The following is a 24,548-nucleotide window of genomic DNA, read 5'->3' as shown; positions in this document are numbered from 1 at the left end:
AATTGGTTCTTGTAAAATGACATGCCATTTTGTGGTTTGAAAGGAAATAGTTTCCAGTTGGAGAATTTGTTTATTAAAAATGGGGTAGAGAAATTCTTCAAGATGTCCAATGAATGACTCCTTTAAGACTGATGTCCTGAAACACACTGAACAGTTCCACAGCACAGGTTTCATAAAAATATTATTCTGTAGAAACCAAGAGGATTCCTTGGGAAATCATGCTTTCTCTGGCACCAACTAATAGAAGTATTTGCATTGGCTAGTTAACAAAGATAATTGGAATATGTGTATGTGTGTGTGTGTGTGTGCGTATGTGTGTATACAAATGATCTTACATGATTATTCACGACTATATAAAAGATTATACAACTGATAAATGGTATTTAAAAGCCCAAACATTATTATTTGCTGTAGATAAAAGATTATATGTGTACACATATACTTACACACACCCATATACATACATATGTAATGCACACAAACACATACACCTATATCTCTACCTTGCAGGAAAAACTATGAGGGGGCATTAAATCAGAGCAGGTTTATTGACAAATGTGTAGACGGAGGCTGGGAAGGGATCCCTGGCCATGGGACACACATCCCTTCTCTTGTGTTTATTTCACCTGGTGCCATTCCGCTTGATCCATAGTAACTTATGGAGAGGCAGATTCCATTTTCTAAGGTGGCAGTAAAAGATCCAAACTTGCTGACAGCTTTATTCTCTTTCCATGATACGTCTAAAAGGCAAAATAAAGTAAAGGACATTTTCATTTTATTCAAAGAAATGTATGCAGAACACAGTGGGAAGACTGGGGATAGAGGTCTTAACTATTCTACCACAGTCAACTTGAAAATAGTTGGGTTAGCCCCTACCATGTACTGAGGATGTCAGAGGAAAGAGGGTTATGAGGACAAGAACAGGAGACGCTCATTGTAAGGACTTCAGGTTGAAATGAAAAGAGAATGTAAACTGGTTAATGGCATAGCCATAAGAATTTTATGGCTCTGATAGATTATCCAGGGAAATTTCTGCAATTTCTACTCAATATTGCTATGGATCAAAAACTGTTCTTTAAAAATAAAGTATATTTTTAAAAGATTATGCTTAGTGTCAATCAGGGTACAGGGAAATAGGCATCTTCATGTAGTATTAAAAAGATGTATTGATAGAAACCTGAGGTCATGTGCTTTAAAACAAACCATTTAAGAGAACTGAGGGAGAGAGGAATATTTGTCATCCAAAAAAAAAAAAAAAAAAAAAAAAAGAAAGAAAGAAAGAATAAAGAAACAGACACAAACTCAGTAAAACATAAATTATGGAAGAAGTAAACATTTGAATTTTTAAAAGCACGTTCTGGAATTTAAAACATACTGCCCCAATCAAACCATTCAGTGTTTGGTAGATGAGTGGAAGGGAAGGATGGTCATTTTTGAGATTCAACTGAGTTTCTTGAAAAATTAAGAAAAAAAGAGTATCTCAGAGCCCAGAACAAGCATTTAAACAGAGGGAAGTCATGAAGAAGACATAAACATTGTGGAGGATAAATTTTTGCAAATCATGCATTACAAAAGGAAAACAGGAGCAAAGGAAGGAGAGAGCAATTAAATTAAAAACCAGAGAACTGTGCCCTGGCCTGAAGCAGGAGCTTGATTCTCAGATTACAAGGGCTCATCAAGTTCTAATCCAGAAGTTACAAGACAGTACAGGAGCAACCCAGAATCATAAGGGGAAAAGGATGACGATGCAAGGGACCTGCAGCATCCAAGACATCACTGGGGATGCCTCGGGAGAGAGAAGCAGCGAGAAGGGCTACTCATGTGTCCCTTCTGAGGAAGAGACTTAATAAAACCAAACAATAGCTAAACCAGAACGGGAACTTTTATAAAATGGAAAAGAAACAAGCAAGCAGTGGTGGACAATTGCCACTATTCTTCATTCCCTCATCTTCCTCCCTGTTGGGCAGTTTCATTTAGATCAGAGGACAACACACTTTTCATGAAAGTGGTCAGGCAGGAAATATTTTAGGTTTTGTGGGCCACACAGAGTCTTTATCACATATTCTTTGCTTTTTTGGTATGTTCTTTTTTGGCGGGGGTGGGTACTGGAGATTGAACCCAGGAACTCTCAACCACTGAGTCACATCCCCAACCCTTTTTATATCTTATTTTGAGACAGGGTGTCACTGAATTTCTTAGGGTCTCTCTAAATTGCTGAGGTTGGTTTTGAGCTTAAGAGCCTCCTGCCTCAGCCTCCTAAAATGCTGGGATTATAGGCATGTGCCACCACGCCTGATTCTATAAGTTCATTTTTGTAATAACACATAAAAACGTAGAAACTATTCTTAGTTCATTGACCACACAAAAACAGATTGTGAGTCAGATATGGGCCAAAGACTCCAGAAAAAATTAAAACTGAAATGAAGAAAGATAATCTCAGAATGGAATGTTTAGTATTAGAACTAAAAGTTGGATATGATTTAACTATGCAAAAATGATTAAACTTATATGAATGCATATACAAATATATTTATTTATTTTAGAAGAAATCACCTGAATATGTAAAAATATGAAAATGATTAAATAAGTTATATTTGTGTACCAATGATTCTTTAAATCATTGAAAAATCTTGTTTTCAAAGGATATTCAGTGAATTGGAAAATGCTCATGATGATAAAATAAGAGAAATGCATTTAGAACAGTGGCTATCACTGGGGTGGCAGAATTATACATAACTCTCATCTTCTTTAAATATCTCTAGACCTAAAAAAATTTAATAGTAATCAATATATTTTATATCAGTTAAAAGAAAGGAAAATAATTTTAAAAATTCTGTGCTAAATTCTTGGGCACGTTCATACTTACCAAACATTGTGTTTTTATCTTGGGTTTGGAAAATGACACTTTAACAAAACTTAAAAGCAAGACTTAGTTATTGATTCCATCACTAACTGGACTTGAAAACATTTAAATAATTAATACATCTCCTTGTTCAGGTAAGACCCACACTGCTTTGGACAAGAAGTGATTGATTTCCCCAGGTGGGACAGCCTGGAGAAGTTAAAAGGAGCAACCAGGGAGTTCCGTGGTGTTTAATAAGTGGACATCCACCCATACCTCTCATTCCAAGTACACAATGACTCTCATGACTAAATTTGCTTTTTCCCTTGTCCTTGACTTTTAGGAAATTTGGTAGTACAGAGAGAACTGACTGATATAGTATAGGAAGAAACCCCATTGTTTGCAGTGAATCTTGGGAGAGAAGGTAACTTCAATAGAGGTCAATTAATGAGGACCTGAGTCTAACAGATTGCATTTGATGCAAGTGCACAAACAAAAATTAAGGACGGAGTGGATAAGGTAGCCAGCCTGGGTAGATGCTGCAGGAGACCAGGATCAGGGGCTGGCTTCCCTAAGGCAAGGGAACCTAGTAAGAAGCCCAGTGTAGACAGGCTGTGTATATAACGTATATACACATTACATCAGGGGAAAACATATATAAACAGAATGGCAAAATGCTTTAGATATTATCTGGAAATGCCGTGTGTTTTGGTCAGACAGTCTTAAGTGTGAACCTGCATGGTTACAAAGATACCACTGCTTACTTGTTTCAAAATTTCGTTCCTCCTCTTTTTCTTCTTTCTCTTCTTCTAAAGAATAATCCTCTTCTTGCTTTAGCTTTTTCACAATTTCCTTAGGGTCTTTTAAATGAATTATAAAACTGTGCTTGTCCTTTTTCACTTTCACTTTGATAAAAGTTGGGCCTAAGGAAGACAAAAGGGACAGAAGCTGGGCTGGTTTAGGATGCTACACGGAACTTCTCGACAAGAGGTTCATGTAATGCAGCAGAGTTAAGCCAGGGAGTGGAAACACCCGGAACATCACTGTAAGTAGATGCCTAAAGGAGAGAGAGGGCTCAAAGGGATATCTGCAGGCTTTCTAGTCACTCCTCAAGCCAAATTACAGAAGAAACACTAAATCGGCTGAAGCCATGCATGCCTAAAATTGACTTTATGATTCATCAAATGAGGTAATTCACATGAAATTGTATTATAATTTACAAAAGTTATGATAGTTAGAGTTGTGGTTGTTGTTGTTACAGTAGTTATAAGAATCCTCCCAAACACCCCTTCTCTCTTTTGGTGTTCTGATTAATTTCTCTTCACCTCTCTGTTTTTTTCTTTTGTAATCCAGCCTTTCTTTTCAACTTTGATTGAGCCATCTCTCAAAATTTGTAGGATTAGGATGAACATATTGTATTTACTATGAACCACCTGGTATTTATATACATAGTATGAATATGCAAATTTTAATAGGAGCTAATGCATCAGCCCCAGACTCCCAAGCTCTGTGATCCAGAACCCAGACCAGAAAAATGCTGTGAATTCACAATATGTACTTGAGACAAAAGTGTGCTATAATTAATATTATTAATTATATATTTGTTTATTACCTTAATATATTATTCATGTGGAAGTATTTTAATATTCTAACAACCAGGAATGACCATATCAATGTATCTGAGCCGAATTCTTGGCTGGCCTATGCCCTGCAGAATCAATGATGATAGAAGAATGTAACATCTGACAATGTGGAATGTGGTACACTTATGAACTACAGCAGACACGTCGACACTTCCTCCCATCGCACTCAGGGGTGCAAGGTCCTATGATTGTATGAAATGAATTAACATCTCTCAAAGTCATTAACCATCTGCCTTCAAAATGTACCTTTTTCAAATGTTGTCTTTTCTACTTCAATCTGCCCTCCATCAGAAGGATATAGATAGTAATTTGTCCCTGATATCTGGACAGGTATATCTCCCATATTGTATCCTTGAAACTAGAAAAGAAAAACATCATGGTTTCAGTGTAGAACTGCAATTGACTGATGACACATCTTTATCCGTGTTAGACAGCTACACTTGCCATAAGCTTAATATCTGCAAAATGACATGTTTGTCGCTTTGCTGACTCAGAGGCCAGGGTCCATATTATCTTTAGAAACTTGCATGGTGTCATAATGACAGACGAATTGAAAGAGGCCCATGGTTTTAAACTGTGTCCACTGGAGCATCATCATAGCCTAGTTCTAGTCAACACTTTATTGTTGCCAATGCAGTAAGAGAAGATATCTAATCCTCCATCCCTGGTTAATTTTCTGTTTAAAGTGGATTGATATGCTGAGAATTATTAACATTTAACACTCTAGGAGGTCGGATGTATAAGACCTCTTTTTACTAAATGTTGCTACTAAAGCTCCAGGTGATTCTGATACAAGCTGAAATCTGAGAATAATTGGTTTAGAGTAACAGCTACAAAGGACAGAGGCTGTTAAATTTCTTTACATTTCTTTCTCACCAGGTTTTCTGAATAAATAGCCACTCAAAGGAACAAAGAGAAGGTTTTATAAAAGCATATAATGGGGCTGGTGTTGTAGCTCACTGGTAGAGCGCTTGCCTAGCATGTGTAAGGCACTGAGTTCAATTCTCAGCACCACATATAAGTAAATAAAATAAAGGTCCATTGACAACTGAAAAAAAATTTTTTTTAAATGTGTATAAACCAGAAATATGGGTGCCTGCTGAGAGGTGACCAAAGGTACTCAGCAGGTCCTATTATCTGAGACAAAGCCAGCCTTTATGTCGCCCCATCCTAGTTGCTTACTTGTTTGTACCTAGAGGAACACTTTGTGTCAGACCTCCGTCTTTACTGCCCTTCTTAATCTAGTTTCATGATACTCAAGAAAAACTGGCCTTAGGGTGACTTGATGACTGCTGCTAAGAAGGTTCTAGATGTAGGTGAAATACAAGCTTAAGCTCATAGATCTAAAAGAAACCTTGTTTCCCTAAAACAATTGGAATTAGTCCAAACAGGCTTTGTAGAGAATTGATTTTACTAGTGGTGCCTGCCTATAATCCCAGCTACTCCAGAGGCTAAGGCAGGAGGATTCCAAGTTCAAGGCCATCCTAGGCAACTTAGTGAGATCTTGTCTCAAAATTGAAAAAAAAAAAATAAATAAAAATAAATAAATAAATAAATAAAGATCTGGGGGTGTACGTAGTTCAGTTATAGAGTGCCTGGGTTCAATCCCCAGGACTGCAAGAAAAAAAAAAAGAAGGAGATAGAGAAAATTGTTTTTACCGGGTAAACTCTCTCAGGTTCTGGCTGCTGGAGTGGCTCCTCTGGTTCTTCTGTGCCATTTGTTTGTTCTTCTTTAATTTTGTCCTTGAGAAGAACAGATAATTTTTTCTTCAGAGACTTAGTACTTTCTTCTTTCTCTACTTTTCCCTTGCCTTTCTTTTTACCAACTTCTTTAGTCTTCTTTTCGGCTTTCTTTTCTTCCCTTAAGCGTTCCTCTTCTGCTAATCGATCTTGTTCTTCTTTCCATGCCTGAAAATAAAATTGTAAAAATGTAACAGGATTTTTGAGACAAATTAAATATGGGTTACATTAAGGTTCAGTTTGGAGAAGTTAACATGAACTTTGTAAGTCATGGCTCTGACAAATCAAACCATCGAGCTAGAAACCTTGAAGTTATCCTTGACTCTATTTTCCATTTTCACTCAACTTCTGCATACTAAATCCTGTCAATTCTCCTCAGAGATCTCTTTTCACTTCAACTTGTTCTCTCATCCTTTGTCATAATTTCCTTAGTTCGGGTTTCTATTATCTTTAGCCTGGACTGTTGCAGTAGCCTCTTAGCTGGTCTTCCTTGCTCCTGTTCTTTTCCACTAGACCAAATCATCCATTTAGATCCTAAAGAGGGTTCATCAGCAACAGGGCAGTCTAGATGTTCTCCTGGCACATAATATTTTAAAAACAACTAATACAACAATTTAGAAAAGCATTGTAAGGCATAACGAGCCTGGCAGAGAAGTGAATGACATGAGAAAGCAGTAATCCAGTGAGGGAGGGGATCACTGAAGACCAGTTTTCTATCCTGAACCAACTAAAATTTGGGTTTTAATGGATCTTGGAGACTAGAGACAACACAAGGAAGATCAGATCAGAGATCTCAGGATAAAGCTGGTATTTTAAAGAAACATCACCTTCATTGGGTGAACTAGAAAAATTATCTCTCTTCATAGAAGAAGACTGTGAGAATTTTGGCCTGCTTCCTTGGCCCCTGAGTTAAGCAGGGGTGAGGTGGGAGTCTTCTCAGAGAACTCCTAACCTCAAGCCTGTCCTCACAGATTTGTGGCCAAAGGGCAGGCTGCTATAACACTTTATGTTTAAAATGTTGATATGAGCTCACAAATAAAATCACAAAACATAAGGAAATAAGCCACTCTGAGTATGACGACTCTGAAGAAACAGACTGTGAAAGTGTGTCCACAAGGATGACACAGTGGAATTATAAGAGACTATAAAATACATTTTTAATATGCTTAAATTAATAACAGGAAGAATCAAAAGGAAGAAAGGAAGAAAGGAAGTATAAAAGATGGCAAGCTGAGTCTGCCAGTCCTCTGGAAATGGAGTAGAGCTTTGCAGGGGGCAGTCTGATAGTGACTGAGGTGCTTCAGAATAGATGAACGACATTCAGCCCAACATTCAGAAAGGTCATTGAATCAAAAGCAGGAAATAACAATGTTGTGCTAAACCTGGCTCATATTGACTTGAAAGTCTTTGCTCTTACATTTTTAGGAATTTCGTGAGCCAGTTGTTCACCATAGTCACCATAAAAAAGTAAATTATAGAAATGCACAATTAACTTAAAAGCAAAGGCCATAAATACTCAAAACTCATCTCTTCATATATATGTATTTTATTTCACTATTATCTATGCTTTAGAGGTTACTTATGTCAGTGGTGTTTGTATCATGGAAACACTCTACTGTACATGGTGTGTTACTGCATTGAACTTAGCATTCAGTGAAGCCACGTTGGTAGCCATCCTAGGGCTACCCAAACATGTCTCTGCAAAAACTTCCATAAAAAGCCCTAAACCACAGGTCTTGGGGATCTTCTGGGTCAGTGAATGACATTCCCATTTCAGGAGGGTAACACACCACAGCTCCAGAAGGACAGAGCCCAAACCAAACCAAACCTAACAAACAAAAATCCTCTGTATATTTGTGCAAATGTGCTTGCAGAGCATAGAACACAGAAAAACTTTCTTATCTCAGGGGCTTATGATAAAAGTGGAGGTAATTTTGAATTATTGCAAAAGCATAGCATAGATTAGTTATATAATCAAAAATTCAAAATTCAAAATACAAAAACCAAAACAAACACCTTCAACAAAAATAAAGAGTCTACCAACTACGATCAAGGCACTGCCCTGGATTGTGGTTACATAAAAATAAATGTGACACAGATTCTCTTAAATGCTCATCATCTGTTGGAGGAGACAGCGGTGGAGAGACAATCCTTTCTCTCCAGTTTCAGTTATTCTTGAGGGTTTAGCTACAGAGATGATTTTGTATGACTCCACACTAACTCTCCAACACAGATCATTTTGGATTGGTGATTAATTAGTGTTGCTTATCTTTCCTTTGGATTACCTTGAGGGAACCTTCTAAAATGAAAGGAATCTTTTCCTTCTCTTTTTCTTTTTCTTTTTCTTTTTCTTTTTCTTTTTCTTTTTCTTTTTCCTTTTCTTTCTCTTTTTCCTTTTCTTGATCTGGTGTCTCTGCTTTGCTGAGTACTTTGCCTGTATTAAGAGAAAAAGTAAATTTATTAACAAATCCCTTAAATAATCATAGAAGACAAGTCTCTGGGTTGGAGGGGATCTCAAATGCTTTTTGTTAAGTTCAATATCCCATTCATTCATCTCTATATTTTTTCTTGACATCTTTAGGGAGGCCATCTGAAGTGGTACAGAAACACTTGGGTGTTGGGGTTAAAAGAGGTTGCAATAGGTTAGTTTAGCATTTGGAAATCAATAAACGTAATTCATCACATCAATAGACTTAAAGACAAGAATCACATGACTAACTCAACAAATGCAGAAAAAGCATTTGACAAAATTTAGCATTCGTTCATGCTCAAAACACTAGAAAAACTAGAGAGAGTAGGAACATACCTCAATATTGTAAAAGTTACATATGTTAAATCCAAGACCAACATCATTCTAAATGGAGAAAAATTGAAAGCTTTTCCTCTAAAAATTAGAACAAGACAGGGATTTTCTTTTTCACCACTTCTATTCAACATAGTAGTTGAAACCATAGCCAGAGCAATTAGAAAAAAGAAAGAACTCAAAGGGATACAAATAGGAAAAGGAGAGCTCAAATTATCCCTATTTGCCAACAACATGATTTTATATTTAGAAGACCCAAAAAACTCCACCAGAAATCTTCTAGAACTCATAAATGAATTTGGCAAAGTAGCTGGATATAAAATTAACACCCATAAATCAATTGCATTCCTATACACCAATGAATAAGCTGAAAGAGAAACCAGGAAAACTATCCCATTCACAATAGCTTCAAAAAAATAAAATACTTGGAAATCAATCTAACAAAACAGATGAAAGACCTCTACAATGAAAACTACAGAACACTAAAGAAAGAAACTGGAAAAGAGTTTAGAAGATGGAAATATTTTCCATGTTCTTGGATAGGCAGAAGTAATATTGCCAAAATGGTCATACTTCCAAAAGCACTATGCAGAGGTAATGCAATTCCTATTAACATTTCAATGATGTTCTTCATAGAAATAGAAAAAACAGTCATGAAATTCAATTGGAAAAATAAGAGACTCAGGACAGCTAAAGGAATCTTTAGTAAGAAAAGTGATACAGGAGGCACCACAATACCAGATATTAAATTATAATTCAGAACTATAGTAATAAAAATTGCATGGTATTACATGGAAACAGACATGAAGACCAATGTACAGAATAGAAGACACAGAGACATACCTGTATAAATACAATTATATCATACTAGACAAAGGTGCCATAAACATACATTGGAGAAAAGTTATTCTCTTCAACAAATGGTGCTGGGAAAACTGGAAATTCATATATAATAGAATGAAATTGAACTCCTATCTCTCATCCTGAACTCAAAGTGGATCAAGATGTAGGCATTAGACCAGAGACCCTGTGTCTACTAGAAGAAATATAGATCAACTCTCCATCATGTCTGCTTAGGAACTGACTTCCTCAACAAGACTCCTAAAGCATAAGCAGTAAAATCAAGAATCAATAAATGGGATGGTATCAAACTAAAAGCTTCTTCTCAGAAAAGGAAATAATCAAGAACTTGAAGAGAGAGCCTCCAGAATGGGAGAAAATCTTTGCCACCTGCACCTCAGATAGAGCACTAATCTCCAGGATATACAAAGAACTCAAAAGACTTAACACCAAAAAATCAAATAACCTCATCAATAAATGGACAAAGGAAGTGAACAGGCACCTGACGGAAGAAGAAATATGAATGGTCAAAAAATGTTTGGAAAAATGTTCAATATCTCTAGCAATTAGAAAAATACAAATTAAAACTACACTGAGATTCCATCTCACTCCAGTCAGAATGGCAATTGTCAAGAATACAAGTAACAGGAAATGTTGACAAGGATGTGGGGGAAAGGTACACTCTTACTTTGCTGGTGGTAATATAAATTAGTGCAACCACTCAGGAAATCAGTACGAAAATTCCTTAGAAAACTTGGAATGGAACCACCATTTGACCCAGTTATTCCACTTCTCGGTTTATACCCAAAGGGCTTAAAATCCTCATATTACAGTGACACAACCACATCAATGTTTATAGCAGCTCAATTCACAATAGCTGAACTATGGAACCAACCAAGGTGCCCTTCAACAGATGAATGGATAAAGAAAATGTGGTATGTATACACAATGGAATATTACTGAACCATAAAGAAGAATGAAATTATGGCATTTGCTGGTAAATGGTTGAAACTGGAGACTATCATGCTGAGTGAAATAAACCAATCCCCAAAACCCAAAAGTTGAAGGTTCTCTCTGATATGTGGGTGCTAATGCACAGTAAAGGAGGAGGAGGGAAGAAGAGAAGTCCACTGGATCAAAGAAAGGGGAATGAAGGGAAGGGAGGAAGAATGGGAATAGGAAAGACAGTAGAATGAATTAGGCATAACTGTCCTATGTTCATATATGAATACATGACCAGTGTAACTTCACATCATGTACAACCACAAGAATGGGATCCTAACTAGCATAATTTTACTCCATGTATATATAATATGTTAAAATAACTTTACTCTCATGTATATCTAAAAAGAACAAATAAAAAGTTTTAAAAAGAGGTTACAACTTTTTTGAAAATTATGTAGTTTTGCTTCTTTGTGAGAAATCATTTCTTGACTTTGGCTATCATACATAATGTAGGAAGTCCATTTTTGCACAAACTCAACAAAATATCTTCATTTTTCAGATGCACTGCCCTATGGTTTCACTTCTTTCATTTATTGTCTTTCTGAAATTGTACTGCACTCCCCTGTCACCCTCATCTCAACTCACCATGGAAATTAACACTAACGAAAACAATATCGATCCAAGATCCTGTCAAGTCCTTGCCACAGGTCTCTAAGAATCCCCTTTCCTTCTATTGCTGGATTTCTACTCTGGGTAGTCTTGAGATTCTTATGTTAGAAGGAGTGTCGTGATGTAATCTCACTGTTGGAATCCATGATTATTCTAATAGAGACCCCCTGATTGTGAATTTGCTTCATATATTGTCAACAGATCTCAGATAGTTTAACCCACAGTTCTTACCAATAAAGACATTTGGCATTTTCCTAACATATAACATTTGATCTGCACAAAGGATTTGATTAAAAAAGTATAATCTTCCACATTTGACAGGAAATGGAATGAATATAAATATTCTATCATCTCATTCAGAGACAGATATTCCAGTATCTAATCATGCCTGGAATGCAGCTATTCTATTTGTTAAAGATAGTGAAGAGTCATAGGAATTTTGAGGGCAACTCTTTTTAATCTTGAAATATTTAGTTTTGATTAAATTAAGACATAGAAGAAAGACTTTGGAGTTTATTCTAGGTATAAAATGAACTAGTTCCTTACTTTTAGATTTTTTGAAGGTAAAAACTTTGCTAGAAGACAGCTTTGAAGTAGAAGGTACCAATTCTACTTCAGCCTTGCTCTTATTGATTTCCTCAGCCATTTTAAGTTCCTGATATATAACTTCTTCTTTTGTGATCCAATCTTGAATGGATTTTGCAACAAGTTCCAAGTAATTCCTAAACAAGGCAAAGAAGAGCAGATTGCAAGTGAGTTATTATGAAAGTCAATAAATATTTGAGATGTTGACAATTTATTTTTTATTTTATTTATTTATTTTTATTGTAAACAAATGGGATACATGTTGTTTCTCTGTTTGTACATGGCATAAAGGCATACCATTTGTGTAATCATAAATTTACATAGGGTAATGTTGTTTGATTCATTCTGTTATTTTTCCCCTTCCCCCCACCCCACCCACCCCTCTGATACTGACAATTTAAATGAACTTTTCAAAAATGAACTGATGCTTAACTGACCAAGTAACAAACACATGGGACATACTCTAGATATATTTTCTTCACAGTGGTCAAATACAAATAGCCAGGGAGCAGATGAAAAATGCCCAACTTCATTCACAAAGACATTTAAATTGAAAAATGAAGTGTTTTCACTCAAGGATTGAAGAGCTCGATAACACCAAGAGTTGATGACAGTTTGGAGAAACAGACACTCTCAAAACTATTGATTGGAGAGTAATATAGTATAATTCTTTTTTAGAAAAATTCAATAGCACATTGGAAATTTTTAATTGACCACCAGTTGATCAGCTCACTGGGTTAACTAAAATGCTCAAGTCCTGACCTTGGAAGTAACCCTAAGCCATTTGTTTATGTTCCCATCAGCAAGTTATTGCATACCAAGTGTCAGTCATTTTTGTTCCCAAATCCATTCATACTATTTGTATTGATTAGTATGCTCATTTTTAAATTAAATATTACATAAACTTATAACATATAAATGTCCAAAGAGAGTTGTTTCTGAGGAAATAAGTTGAAAGTGTTAGGTTTGACAATAAAGATTAACTATTAACTTTAGTGACATCTAAAGTTCTGAAAATACAAAGCTAGACGGATCATACATTCAGGTCACTTCACAATTTTCTTTAAATCTTGCTCCTTTTGAAAGGAGTAAATTAAACATTGTAGACTACCAATTGTGGGTACTTGACGTCTTCACTTGGAAGTTAATACATTTCTGAAACTCAACATGTCCCCAAATGAACTCCTGATATTGAACTCCAAATCACTGCATCAAAGTTCTTTGGTATTTTGTCTGATGGAAAGTCTATACTTCTAGGTGAGTAGGTCAAATACCCTATAGTTATCCCTAAAGCTTTTTATTTTCTTATATTCCTTTTCCAATCTGTTTAGGAAATTAAAATTATTTTTAAAATAATCTTTGGAAATATTTATTTTTAATATATTTAAAATCTGATCACATTCCACCTTCTTTGCAATTGTCCTGGTCTAGTCTACTATTGCCTGTATTTAGGATTGCTCCAACAGCCTCCAGCTAGTCTCCCAGTTCCTGAACTGGGCCCTTGAAATTTATTCTCAAGCTAGCAAATGGAGGGACACTTTTAATTCTTAAGTCAGATCATGTCTTTTTTCTGCTCAGAATCTTAAATATTATAAATAAAAATCAGAATTCTTGCAAGTGATCTATAAAGAGGAAACATAGGCTTATAAATATAGCAAAACTAGTATTGAAAGAAGAGAACAAAATGAAGAATAAGCATGCTGTGCTTCAGGAAGTTTACTACCTAAAGATACTTTCTGAGTGAATTCCTCACAAATATATTATAGTTGCATTGAAAGAAACAAGAGAAAGAAAATACTGGATGTAAGTAAAAGAGCCAAAAAATAAAGCAGTGCAATTTACAATGAAATGTAAATAACTATGTTATTTATTTGTAATTCAGAACTTTTGCAATTGGAAACAAAGTTTCTAGACAATTTCAAAATGGGAGAAAGGGAGTTTGTTGGAGGTGAACAGTACTGTATGTTAAAAATTTTAATACTTTTATGAAATGATACACTCATTAACTCCAGATATGTTATAAAGCTTTTAAATATGTATTTTGAAAAAGTAGATATGACTACTAGAACAATATAATATAAATAGAATGCATGACTTTTAAAAGCAACACTAATGACCAAAGAAAATTCAATCTAGCTGGGCCCACTTCTATAATCCCAGTGGTTTGGGAGGCTGAGGCAGGAGGATTGAGAGCTCAAAACAGTCTTGGCAACTTAGTGAGGCCCTAAGCAACTCAGAGAGACTCTCTCTAAATAAAATACAAAAAAGGACTGGGGATATGGTTCAGTGGTTGAATGCCACTGGGTTCAATCCCCATTATGGAAAAAAAAAATTCTAATGTTTCTAAGATAAAAACTTTTTAAGATTAAATGATAAGAAAAAGCAAACATTATCAATAACTGTGAAAGTGAATGGATGAAATTCTTTAAACATTCATATTAATTATTATTGAAATCCTTCAAAACACAGGCTTTCAGGGTGATTAACAATCCAAGGTGCTCTTTGAAAGAGATGTACACACAGAAAAAAAATGATGCAGAAAAATGCAAGGGGGCAGATGACTGACTAGGAAAACAGAAGCCTGGGTCTCTGGTGACTTTTGTGAGCAGCTATCTACCATCTCTGAGGCACTGCCTAAGCACAGATTTCTTCCTACAGGAGAAAAATAATCCCTTTATTATTTTAAGTACTAGAGTCAATTTTCCCTTCATATCATGAAATGCAAGTCCTAACTGACATGGAAAAGGACTCGGAAACTTATACCAGCAAATTCTTACATAATGAGAGACTGCCCAACAAAATTAACATCAAACATGGTTAAATGCAAAGTGAGAAACATTAAGGAGAAAACAGAGGGACATTTTATCATGTTGCTAAGAGTCACAATCAGTTAAGAAAGATACTCTAAAAACACAGATTCAAAAATAAGTTCTCTCTCTCTCTCTCTCTCTCTCTCTCTCTCTCTCTCTGTATGGCATGTAGAACCAAAACAAAGGACAATAGATAAATCCATAATTTTAAAGAAAGATACTAGTACATCCCTTTAGAAATGGGTATTTATCATAAGAATAATGTTTAACTTTATTCTAATAGACTGGAAACAATAGATGCTATGCATAATTCCCAAGAAAAACAGAAATTACCCAATCAATTGAAGAATTAGAAAACCTGAAGATTATCTTTAGAAGAACTGAAAGGTTTTAGGAAATCCCTTTACACCACCACCTCTCTCCTTTGACTGGGTTGTTGGGCCTAAGGAGCCAGTCACTAGCTCTAAGTGGTTTTCCACGTGAAATGTTACCGTCCTTTTCAGAACAGATAATATGCTATACTATATAAACTATTATGTGTGCGAATAAAAGATTAGCAACATATCTAGGTTTATCTTGTGAAGAGTTGGCAACCGTGTCTTGGAAAATGATCTTGTAGTCCAACTTCTGACAATATTGTTTTTCTTTTTTTAAAAAACTATGGAGTGAAGGACAAATTTGGAATGTCTTGACTGCCTTTTGTTCTGTGAAACTCCAGATCTGTGGACTGGCACCTCAGTAAGGCAACTGAGAGATGGCTAGCATGCAAGTCTTGATGGGAAACTGAGGCTGCAGCTTGTCTCCATGGATGGGACCAGACAGTACCTTGTCACTCATCTATACACCACCAGTGCAGGGTGCTGCTAACCTGCTGGGGAGATGAGATGCTGGTTCTGCTCTACCTCCTGCTCCATATTCTTTTATAAAGCTAAGTAAACACAGGATTAGATTAAGGACTATTGTGTTGTGAGAGTCTGCTTGTGAATCTGTACCCATTCTTACACACACACACACACACACACACATAAAGTTTGTGAAAAACCATAAATTATTACCAATTTATGCTATGAGGCCACCACAACACTGATATAACTCTAAGTTATATTTGAGAATATATGAAAAACACTGAGAGATAAATTATGACATAGATCCTATAAAATAGATTACTGAAAAATGAACATGTTATAGATGTAAGTAATTTACTTTAATAAACTATAAAACACAGGTAATTTTCTTACTTAATTTGTGATAATACAAGCAGGATGTAGTTAAAATTTGTATTTGTGATGTGAGGAGTGGGAAAAGGAGTGGGAAAGTATATACATGCAAATTTGAATCCCAAGGAAATGCAAATCAAAACTGTACTGAGATTTCATCTAACACTAGTCAGAATGGCAGGCATCAAGAATTCAAACAATAATAAATGCTGGAGAGTATGTGGAGAAAAGGGAACCCTTTTACACTGTTGGTGGAAGTGTAAATTAGTACAACCACTATGGAATCCAGTAGGGAAGGTTTCTCAAAATACTAGGCATGGAAACACCATATGACCCAATTATACCACTCCTCAGTATTTATCCTAAAGAATTATAGACATACTACAGTGATACATGCATAACCATATCTATAGCAGCACAATTCACAATAGCCAAACTATGGAGCCAGCCTAGATATCCATCAACAAATGAATAAAAAAATGAGCTACACACACACACACACACACACACACACACACACACACACACATGATGGAGTTTCATTTAGCTATAAAAAATGAAATTATGTCATTTGCAGGAAAATGTGAAACTTGAGAACATTATGTTAAGTGAAATAAACTAAGTGTCCTATATTTTCTGTCATATGGGGAAGCTAGAGAGCAAAAAGGAAAAGAAAGGTGATGGTGTGGGCCCGGGGGGCAGGGGAAATCTCAGGAAAATCAAAGGGAGGTTAGTAGAGGAAAGGGACCAGGGGGTGGGAGGAGGACAGGGAACCAAGAGGTGATGGGAAGTAATATTGGCCAAATTGTATTGTTATATTGTGTGCATGTGGGAACACATAACAACAAATGCCACCATTATGAACCAATAATGTACCAATAAAAATATGGAAAAAAATTTAAACTCTAGGGGTTTGACTTTTCTGGGTACTCTAATTTTTGTTTCTGTTGTCAATTGTATCTTTTCCTTTTACAAACATAACATTTTCTAACAAGTTCTTGTGTTTTCAAGATAATTTCTCTCACTGTTTCATAATTTTTCTGTGTGTCTCTGGGGTTTTCCTGGTTAAATAATCATTTCAACTGTCAAAACTGACTTTAAATCATCTCTTCCTTTTCAATTCTTATGCTTTGGAATTACTTTCATTAGTTTGTTGTACTGATTGAGACTTTCATGAATTGTTTAGAATAGTAGACAGTGGTCATCCCTGCCTTGTTTCTGATTTTACAAAACATTCTTTTAACATTTCTTATATAGAATGATGAGAAATTTATCTCTTAACAGCCTCAAAGGCATTCAGAAAGCTTTGGGATAGTTTTCTTCAACATGCTAGGAGAAGAATTTCACTTGTTAAACAAGAACCATATACTGAACAAAATTATCTTTCATAAACAGATTAAAATGCAGACATTTTTGTTAAGGAAAACTCTTAATTTTATCATCAAAAATCTTTTTTTTTAAAATTTTTTTTTATTATTGTAAACAAATGGGATACATGTTGTTTCTCTGTTTGTACATGGCGTAAAGGCATACCATTTGTGTAATCATAAATTTACATAGGGTAATGTTGTTTGATTCATTCTGTTATTTTTTTCCCCTTCCCCCCCCACCCCTCCCACCCCTCTTTTCCCTCTATACAGTCCTTCCTTCCTCCGTTCTTGCCGCGCTGCCTAACACTAACTCTAACCCTAACACTAACCCCTCCCACCCCCCATTATGTGTCATCATCCACTTATTAGCGATATCATTTGTCCATTGGTTTTCTGAGATTGGCTTATCTCACTTAGCATGATATTCTCCAGTTTCATCCATTTGCCTGCAAATGCCATAATTTTATCATTCTTTATGGCTGAGTAATATTCCATTGTGTATATATACCACAGTTTCTTTATCCATTCATCAATTGAAGGACATCTAGTATTGGTTCCACAATCTGGCTATTGTGAACTGAGCAGCTATGAACATTGATGTGGCTGTATCTCTGTAATATGCTGATTTTAAGTCCTTTGGGTATAGGCCAAGGAGTGGGATAGCTGGGTCAAATGGTGGTTCCATTCCAAGTTTTCTAAGGAGTCTCCACACTGCTTTCCAGAGTGGCTGCACTAATTTGCAGCCCCACCAGCAATGTAAGAGTGTACCTTTCTCCCCACATCCTCTCCAACACCTGTTGTTGCTTGTATTCTTGATAATCGCCATTCAAATTGGGGTGAGATGGAATCTTAGGGTGGTTTTGATTTGCATTTCTCTTATTACTACAGATGTTGAACATTTTTCCATATGTTTGTTGATTGCTTGTAGATCTTCTTCTGTGAAGTGTCTATTCATTTCCTTAGCCCATTTGTCAATTGGATTATTTGCATTCTTGGTGTAGAGTTTTTTGAGTTCTTTATAGATTCTGGAGATTAGCACTCTATCTGAAGTATGATTGGCAAAGATTTTCTCCACTCTGTAGGCTCTTTCTTCACATTGCTGATAGTTTCCTTTGCTGAGAGAAAGCTTTTTAGTTTGAATCTATCCCAGTTATTAATTCTTGCTTTTATTTCTTGTGCTATGGGAGTCCTGTTGAGGAAGTCTGGTCCTAAGCCGACATGTTGAAGCTCTGGACCTACTTTTTCTACTATAAGATGCAAGGTCTCTGGTCTGATTCCGAGATCCTTAATCCATTCTGAGTTTAGTTTCATGCATGGTGAGAGAAATGGGTTTAGTTTCATTCTGTTGCATATGGATTTCCAATTCTCCCAGCACTATTTGTTGAAGAGGCTATCTTTTCTCCATTGCATATTTTTGGCCCCTTTGTCTAGTATGAGAAAATTGTATTTATTTGGGTTTGTGTCCGTGTCCTCTATTCTGTACCATTGATCCACCTTTCTATTTTGGTACCAATACCATGCTGTTTTTGTTACTATTGCTTTGTAGTAGAGTTGAAGATCTGGTATTGCGATACCCCCTGCTTCACTCTTTCTGCCAAGGATTGCTTTAGCTATTCTGGGTTTTTTATTCTTCCAGATGAATTTCATGATTGCTTGCTCTATTTCCGTAAGGTACATCATTGGGATTTTAATTGGAATTGCATTGAATCTGTATAGCACTTTTGGTAGTATGACCATTTTGACAATATTAGTTCTGCCTATCCAAGAACATGGGAGATCTTTCCATTTTCTAAGGCTTTCTTTAATTTCTTTCTTTAGTGTTCTGTAGTTCTCATTGTAGAGGTCTTTCACCTCTTTTGTGAGATTGATTCCCAAGTATTTTATTTTTTTCGAAGCTATTGTGAATGGGGTAGTTTTCCTAATTTCTCTTTCTGAAGATTCATCGCTTATGTATAAAAATGCCTTAGATTTATGTGCATTGATCTTATATCCCACTACTTTACTCAATTCACTTATGAGATCTAAAAGTTTTCTGGTGGAATTTCCTGGTTCCTCTAAGTATACAATCATATCATCAGCAAATAGGGATAGTTTGAGTTCTTCTTTTCCTATTCGTATCCCTTTAATTTCTTTGGTCTGTCTAATTGCTCTGGCTAGAGTTTCAAGGACGATATTGAATAGAAGTGGTGAAAGAAGGCATCCCTGCCTTGTTCCAGTTTTAGAGGGAATGCTTTCAGTTTTTCACCATTTAGAATGATGTTAGCCATGGGCTTAGTGTAGATGGCCTTTACAATGTTAAGGAATGTTCCCACTATCCCTATTTTTTCTAGTGTTTTGAGCATGAAGGGGTGCTGTGTTTTATCAAATGCTTTTTCTGCATCTATCGAAATAATCATGTGATTCTTGACTTTAAGTCTATTGATATGGTGAATGACATTTATTGATTTCCTGATGTTGAACCAACCTTGCATCCCTGGGATGAAACCCACTTGATCATGGTGCACTATCTTTTTAATATGTTTTTGTATGCGATTTGCTAAAATTTTGTTGAGAATTTTTGCATCAATGTTCATTAAGGATATTGGTCTGAAATTTTCTTTCCTCGATATGTCTCTGTCTGGTTTAGATATCAGGGTAATATTGGCTTCATAGAATGAGTTTGGGAGGGTTCCCTCCTCTTCTATTTTATGGAATACTTTGAGAAGTATTGGAATGAGCTCTTCTTTAAAGGTTTTGTAGAACTCGGCTGAGAACCCATCTGGTCCTGGACTTTTCTTTGTTGGTAGGCTATTGATGACTTCTTCTATTTCATTACTTGAAATTGGTCTATTTAAATTGTGTATGTCCTCCTTGTTCAGTTTAGGCAATTCATATGTCTCTAGAAACCTGTTGTCTTCGAAATTTTCTATTTTGTTGGAGTATAGATTTTCAAAATAGCTTCTAATTATGTTTTGTATTTCACTGGTGTCTGTTGTGATATTTCCTTGTTCATTCCGAATTTTAGTGATTTGGGTTTTCTCTCGTCTTCTCTTTGTTAGTGTGGCTAAAGGTTTATCAATTTTGTTTATTTTTTCGAAGAACCAACTATTTATTTTGTCAATTTTTTGTATTGTTTCTTTTGTTTCAATTTTGTTGATTTCAGCTCTGAGTTTAACTATTTCCTGTCTTCTACTACTTTTGGTGTTGGTCTGTTCTTCTTTTTCTAGGGCTTTGAGCTGTAGTGTTAGGTCATTTATTTTTTGAGTTTTACTTCTTTTATTAAATGCGTTCCATGAAATAAATCTTCCTCTAAGTACTGCTTTCATAGTGTCCCAGAGATTTTGATATGATGTTTCTTTGTTCTCGTTTACCTCTAAGAATTTTTTAATTTCCTTCCTAATATCTTCTGTTATCCATTTATCATATAATAGCATATTGTTTAATCTCCAGGTGTTGGAGTAGTTTCTGTTTTTTGCTCTTTCATTTATTTCTAACTTCAATCCATTATTATCTGATAGAATACAAGGTAGTGTCTCTATCTTCTTGTATTTGCTGACATTAGCTTTGTGGCATAGTATATGGTCTATTTTAGAGAAGGATCCATGTGCTGCTGAGAAGAAAGTGTATTCGCTCTTGGTTGGATGGTATATTCTATAAATGTCTGTTAAGTCTAAATTATTGATTGTGTTATTGAGATCTATGGTTTCTTTGTTCAATTTTTGTTTGGAAGATCTGTCCAGGGGTGAGAGAGGCGTGTTAAAATCACCTAGTATTATTGTGTTATGGTCTATTTGGTTTCTAAAATTGAGAAGGATTTGTTTCACATACATGGATGAGCCACTGTTTGGGGCGTAGATGTTTATGATTGTTATATCTTGCTGATTTATGCTTCCCTAAAGCAGTATGAAATGTCCTTCTTTATCCCTTCTGACTAACATTGGCTTGAAGTCCACATTATCTGAAATGAGGATGGATACTCCAGCTTTTTTGCTGAGTCCATGTGCATGGTATGTTTTTCCCCATCCTTTCACCTTTAGTCTATGGGTATCTCTTTCTATGAGGTGAGTCTCTTGCAGGCAACATATTGTTGGATCTTTCTTTTTAATCCAATCTGCCAGTCTATGTCTTTTGATTGATGAATTCAGGCCATTAACATTCAGGGTTATTATTGAGATATGATTTGTATTCCCGGTCATTTGGTTCATATTTAAAATTTTATTTATTTATTTATTTATTTTTTGACACATCTTGGTTCCTCCTTTATTTGACAGTTCCTTTAGGGTAATTCCTCCCTTTGCTGATATGCTTCTTTGTTTTTTATCTCTTCCTCATGAAATATTTTGCTGAGAATGTTCTGTAATGCTGGCTTTCTTTTTGTAAATTCTTTTAGCTTTTGTTTATCATGGAAGGATTTTATTTCATCGTCAAATTTGAAGGTAAGTTTTGCTGGGTATAAGATTCTTGGTTGGCATCCATTTTCTTTTAGAGCTTGAAAAATGTTGTTCCAGGCCCTTCTAGCTTTTCGGGTCTGGATTGAAAAATCTGCTGATATTCTTATTGGTTTCCCCCTGAATGTAATTTGGTTCTTTTCTCTCACAACCTTTAAAATTCTGTCTTTATTTTGTATGTTAGGTATTTTCATTATAATGTGCCTTGGTGTGGGTCTGTTGTAATTTTGTGTATTTGGAGTCCTATAAGCCTCTTGGACTTGATTTTCCATTTCATTCTTCAGATTTGGGAAATTTTCTGAAATTATTTCATTGAATAGATTGTTCATTCCTTTGGTTTGTTTCTCTAAGCCTTCCTCAATCCCAATAATTCTCAAATTTGGCCTTTTCATGATATCCCATAGTTCTTGCAGATTCTGTTCATGATTTCTTACCATCTTCTCTGTTTGTTCAACTTGGCTTTCGAGGTTAAATATTTTGTCTTCAATATCTGAAGTTCTGTCTTCCAGGTGTTCTATCCTATTGGTTATGCTTTCTATGGAGTTCTTAATTTGGTTTATTGTTTCCTTCATTTCAAGGATTTCTGTTTGGTTTTTTTTCAATATCTCTAACTCTTTATTGAAATGATCTTTTGCTTCCTGTATTTACTCTTTTAACTGTCGATTGGTGCTATCATTCAATGCCTGCATTTGCTCTTTCATCTCATCATTCAATGCTTGCATTTGCTCTTTCATCTCATCATTCAATGCCTGCATTTGCTCTTTCATCTCGTCGTTTGCTTCCCTAATCATTTTTATTATGTACATTCTGAACTCCCTTTCTGTTATTTCTTTTGCCATGCTGTTGTTGGATTTTATTGATGTAACATCTAGATTTGTTTGGGGCATTTTCTTCCCTTGTTTTCTCATATTGTTCAGGAATCAGTGGGTCATTAAGATATTGCAGATTTCCTCTATCGACTTATAATGTCCCTGAAGATTGCTAGTATATCCCCTCTTATCCTTCAGTAGCCTGAAGTCTTGGAGGAAGTTGATAATGCGGAGCTCCACGAAGAAGCTACCTCTCTAGGGGTGGTGACCCTCAGGTGGCGTATATTCCCTGCTAGTGGGCAGAGGTGCCTCCACTTGTTGACCAATGGTCATCCAACGGGGAACTAGGCTGCGGGCTGAGGCAAGTACTGTTTGTGCCTGTGTCTCTGGTTTTACCGTCCCTGTGGGAAAACCTCACCCGGCAGGGAAGACTCACTCGGTGGGGATGTCTTGCTGATCAGTTCCCCTCCTAGAGGATCCCCTCAATCTACAACTACCGCCTGGGCTGGGCTGTCTTCCTCTGCAACGTTCCCAGGGACCTGGACCTACTTCCTGGGCCTGGGAGCCTCACCCTTCGCAGGCGAGTCTCCTTAGGCTGCCTCTCCCAGAGAATCTGCCCGCAGTCCTGGAAACTTCACTCCGCCCCTAGGCGTGTCTCTGTGCGGCTCTTCCAGCAAGAAGCCACCTAGCTCCTGGGACCCTGCTCTGCACCTAATCGCCTGGCTATGCGGCCCCTCCTCTCAGCCGCCACCTGGAGCCCCGTACAATAGTTCCGATACCCAGAGACCCGCCACACACCTCTTCCTCTGGACAGCGGCCGGGTTTCCGATGCAGTCACTAGGAGCCCAAGCAATTCACTTCGTGTCTCCTCCTCCCGCCAACCGCCCGTAGCCCTAGGCAGTCACTCCAAGTCCAAGTGACCCGCCCTGTTCCTCCTCCTCCTCCTCGGGGTAGCCCCCTGGGTGTTCAGGAGCGGTGACTCCGAGACCAAGTGACCCACCGTGCTCCTCTTCCAGGCAGGCCACCGGTGTTCAGGAGCGGTCGCTTTTAGTCCAATCAACTCACCACTTGCCTCCTCCTCTGGCAACCGCCCATAGCTCTGATGCAGTCACTCCTAGACCAAGCGACCCACCGCGCTCCTCCTGCAGGCAGGCCACTGGTGTTCTGGAGCGGTCGTTCTGAGTTCAAACAGCTTGCCACGCAGCTCCTCCTCTGGCAACCGCCTGTGGCTCTGATGCAGTCACTCCTAGACCAAGCGACCCGCCGCGCTTCTCCTCTTCCTCCTGGCAACCCCCCGGTGTTCAGAAGCGGTCGTTCTGAGTCCAAACAGCTCGCCACGCAGCTCCTCCTCAGGCAGCCGCCTGGAGCCACAGTGGTTGCTCCGAGTCCAAGCGTTGTGCTGAGCCGCCTCCTCTACGATGATCCCAGTTGTCAGCGTTTACTGCTTCTGTGGGGGGAGGGGTGTCTCGCCGAGCAACTCTACTTCACAAAGTTCCCTGTGTTCCGGGGCTACCGCCCCATCCGGGACACCTCCCCAATGGGAGAGACTCACCCAGTGGCTTTGAGTTGGTCCCAAGTCTCTCACTATCTCCTCTTTTGAATCTTGCGTCCTGGAGCAATGTGAAATGCAGCTGCCCCCTAGTTTGCCATCTTGAAACCACGTTATGGAAATGCCACATTGGGCTCAGGCACTGGATGTGGGTCCTGGTGGTGATACTGCCGTTTACCGGTGACGAGTTCTGCTCCCTCTAATGTTGAAATTTGAACATAGAGAAGCACGCCACGGCAAGCATATTAAACAGGTTTTATTTAAAGGTAATAATACAGCCTTCTACCTGGAGGGAGAAG

General features: G+C 37.1%; 1 protein-coding gene across 2 annotated transcripts in view; it reads right to left on the bottom strand.

Annotated features, from left to right (window-relative positions):
• Spag17 (sperm associated antigen 17) overlaps positions 1-24,548 on the bottom strand; it is a 230,243-nt gene that overhangs the window by 90,789 nt on the left and 114,906 nt on the right. For both annotated transcript variants that reach the window (XM_047539956.1, XM_047539948.1), the window contains exons 19-24: positions 12,029-12,204; positions 8,511-8,659; positions 6,145-6,393; positions 4,732-4,843; positions 3,607-3,765; positions 627-740 (exon numbers count right to left, since the gene is read on the bottom strand). In XM_047539956.1, coding sequence (XP_047395912.1) covers positions 627-740; positions 3,607-3,765; positions 4,732-4,843; positions 6,145-6,393; positions 8,511-8,659; positions 12,029-12,204 — 959 coding nt within the window. The remainder of the gene's footprint in view (positions 1-626; positions 741-3,606; positions 3,766-4,731; positions 4,844-6,144; positions 6,394-8,510; positions 8,660-12,028; positions 12,205-24,548) is intronic.

Source organism: Sciurus carolinensis, chromosome 1, assembly GCF_902686445.1.
Source record: "Sciurus carolinensis chromosome 1, mSciCar1.2, whole genome shotgun sequence".
Classification (NCBI taxonomy): Eukaryota; Metazoa; Chordata; class Mammalia; order Rodentia; family Sciuridae; genus Sciurus; species Sciurus carolinensis.
The sequence above is the reverse complement of the archived record's forward strand: the minus strand, read 5'-3'. Positions and strand labels throughout refer to the sequence as shown.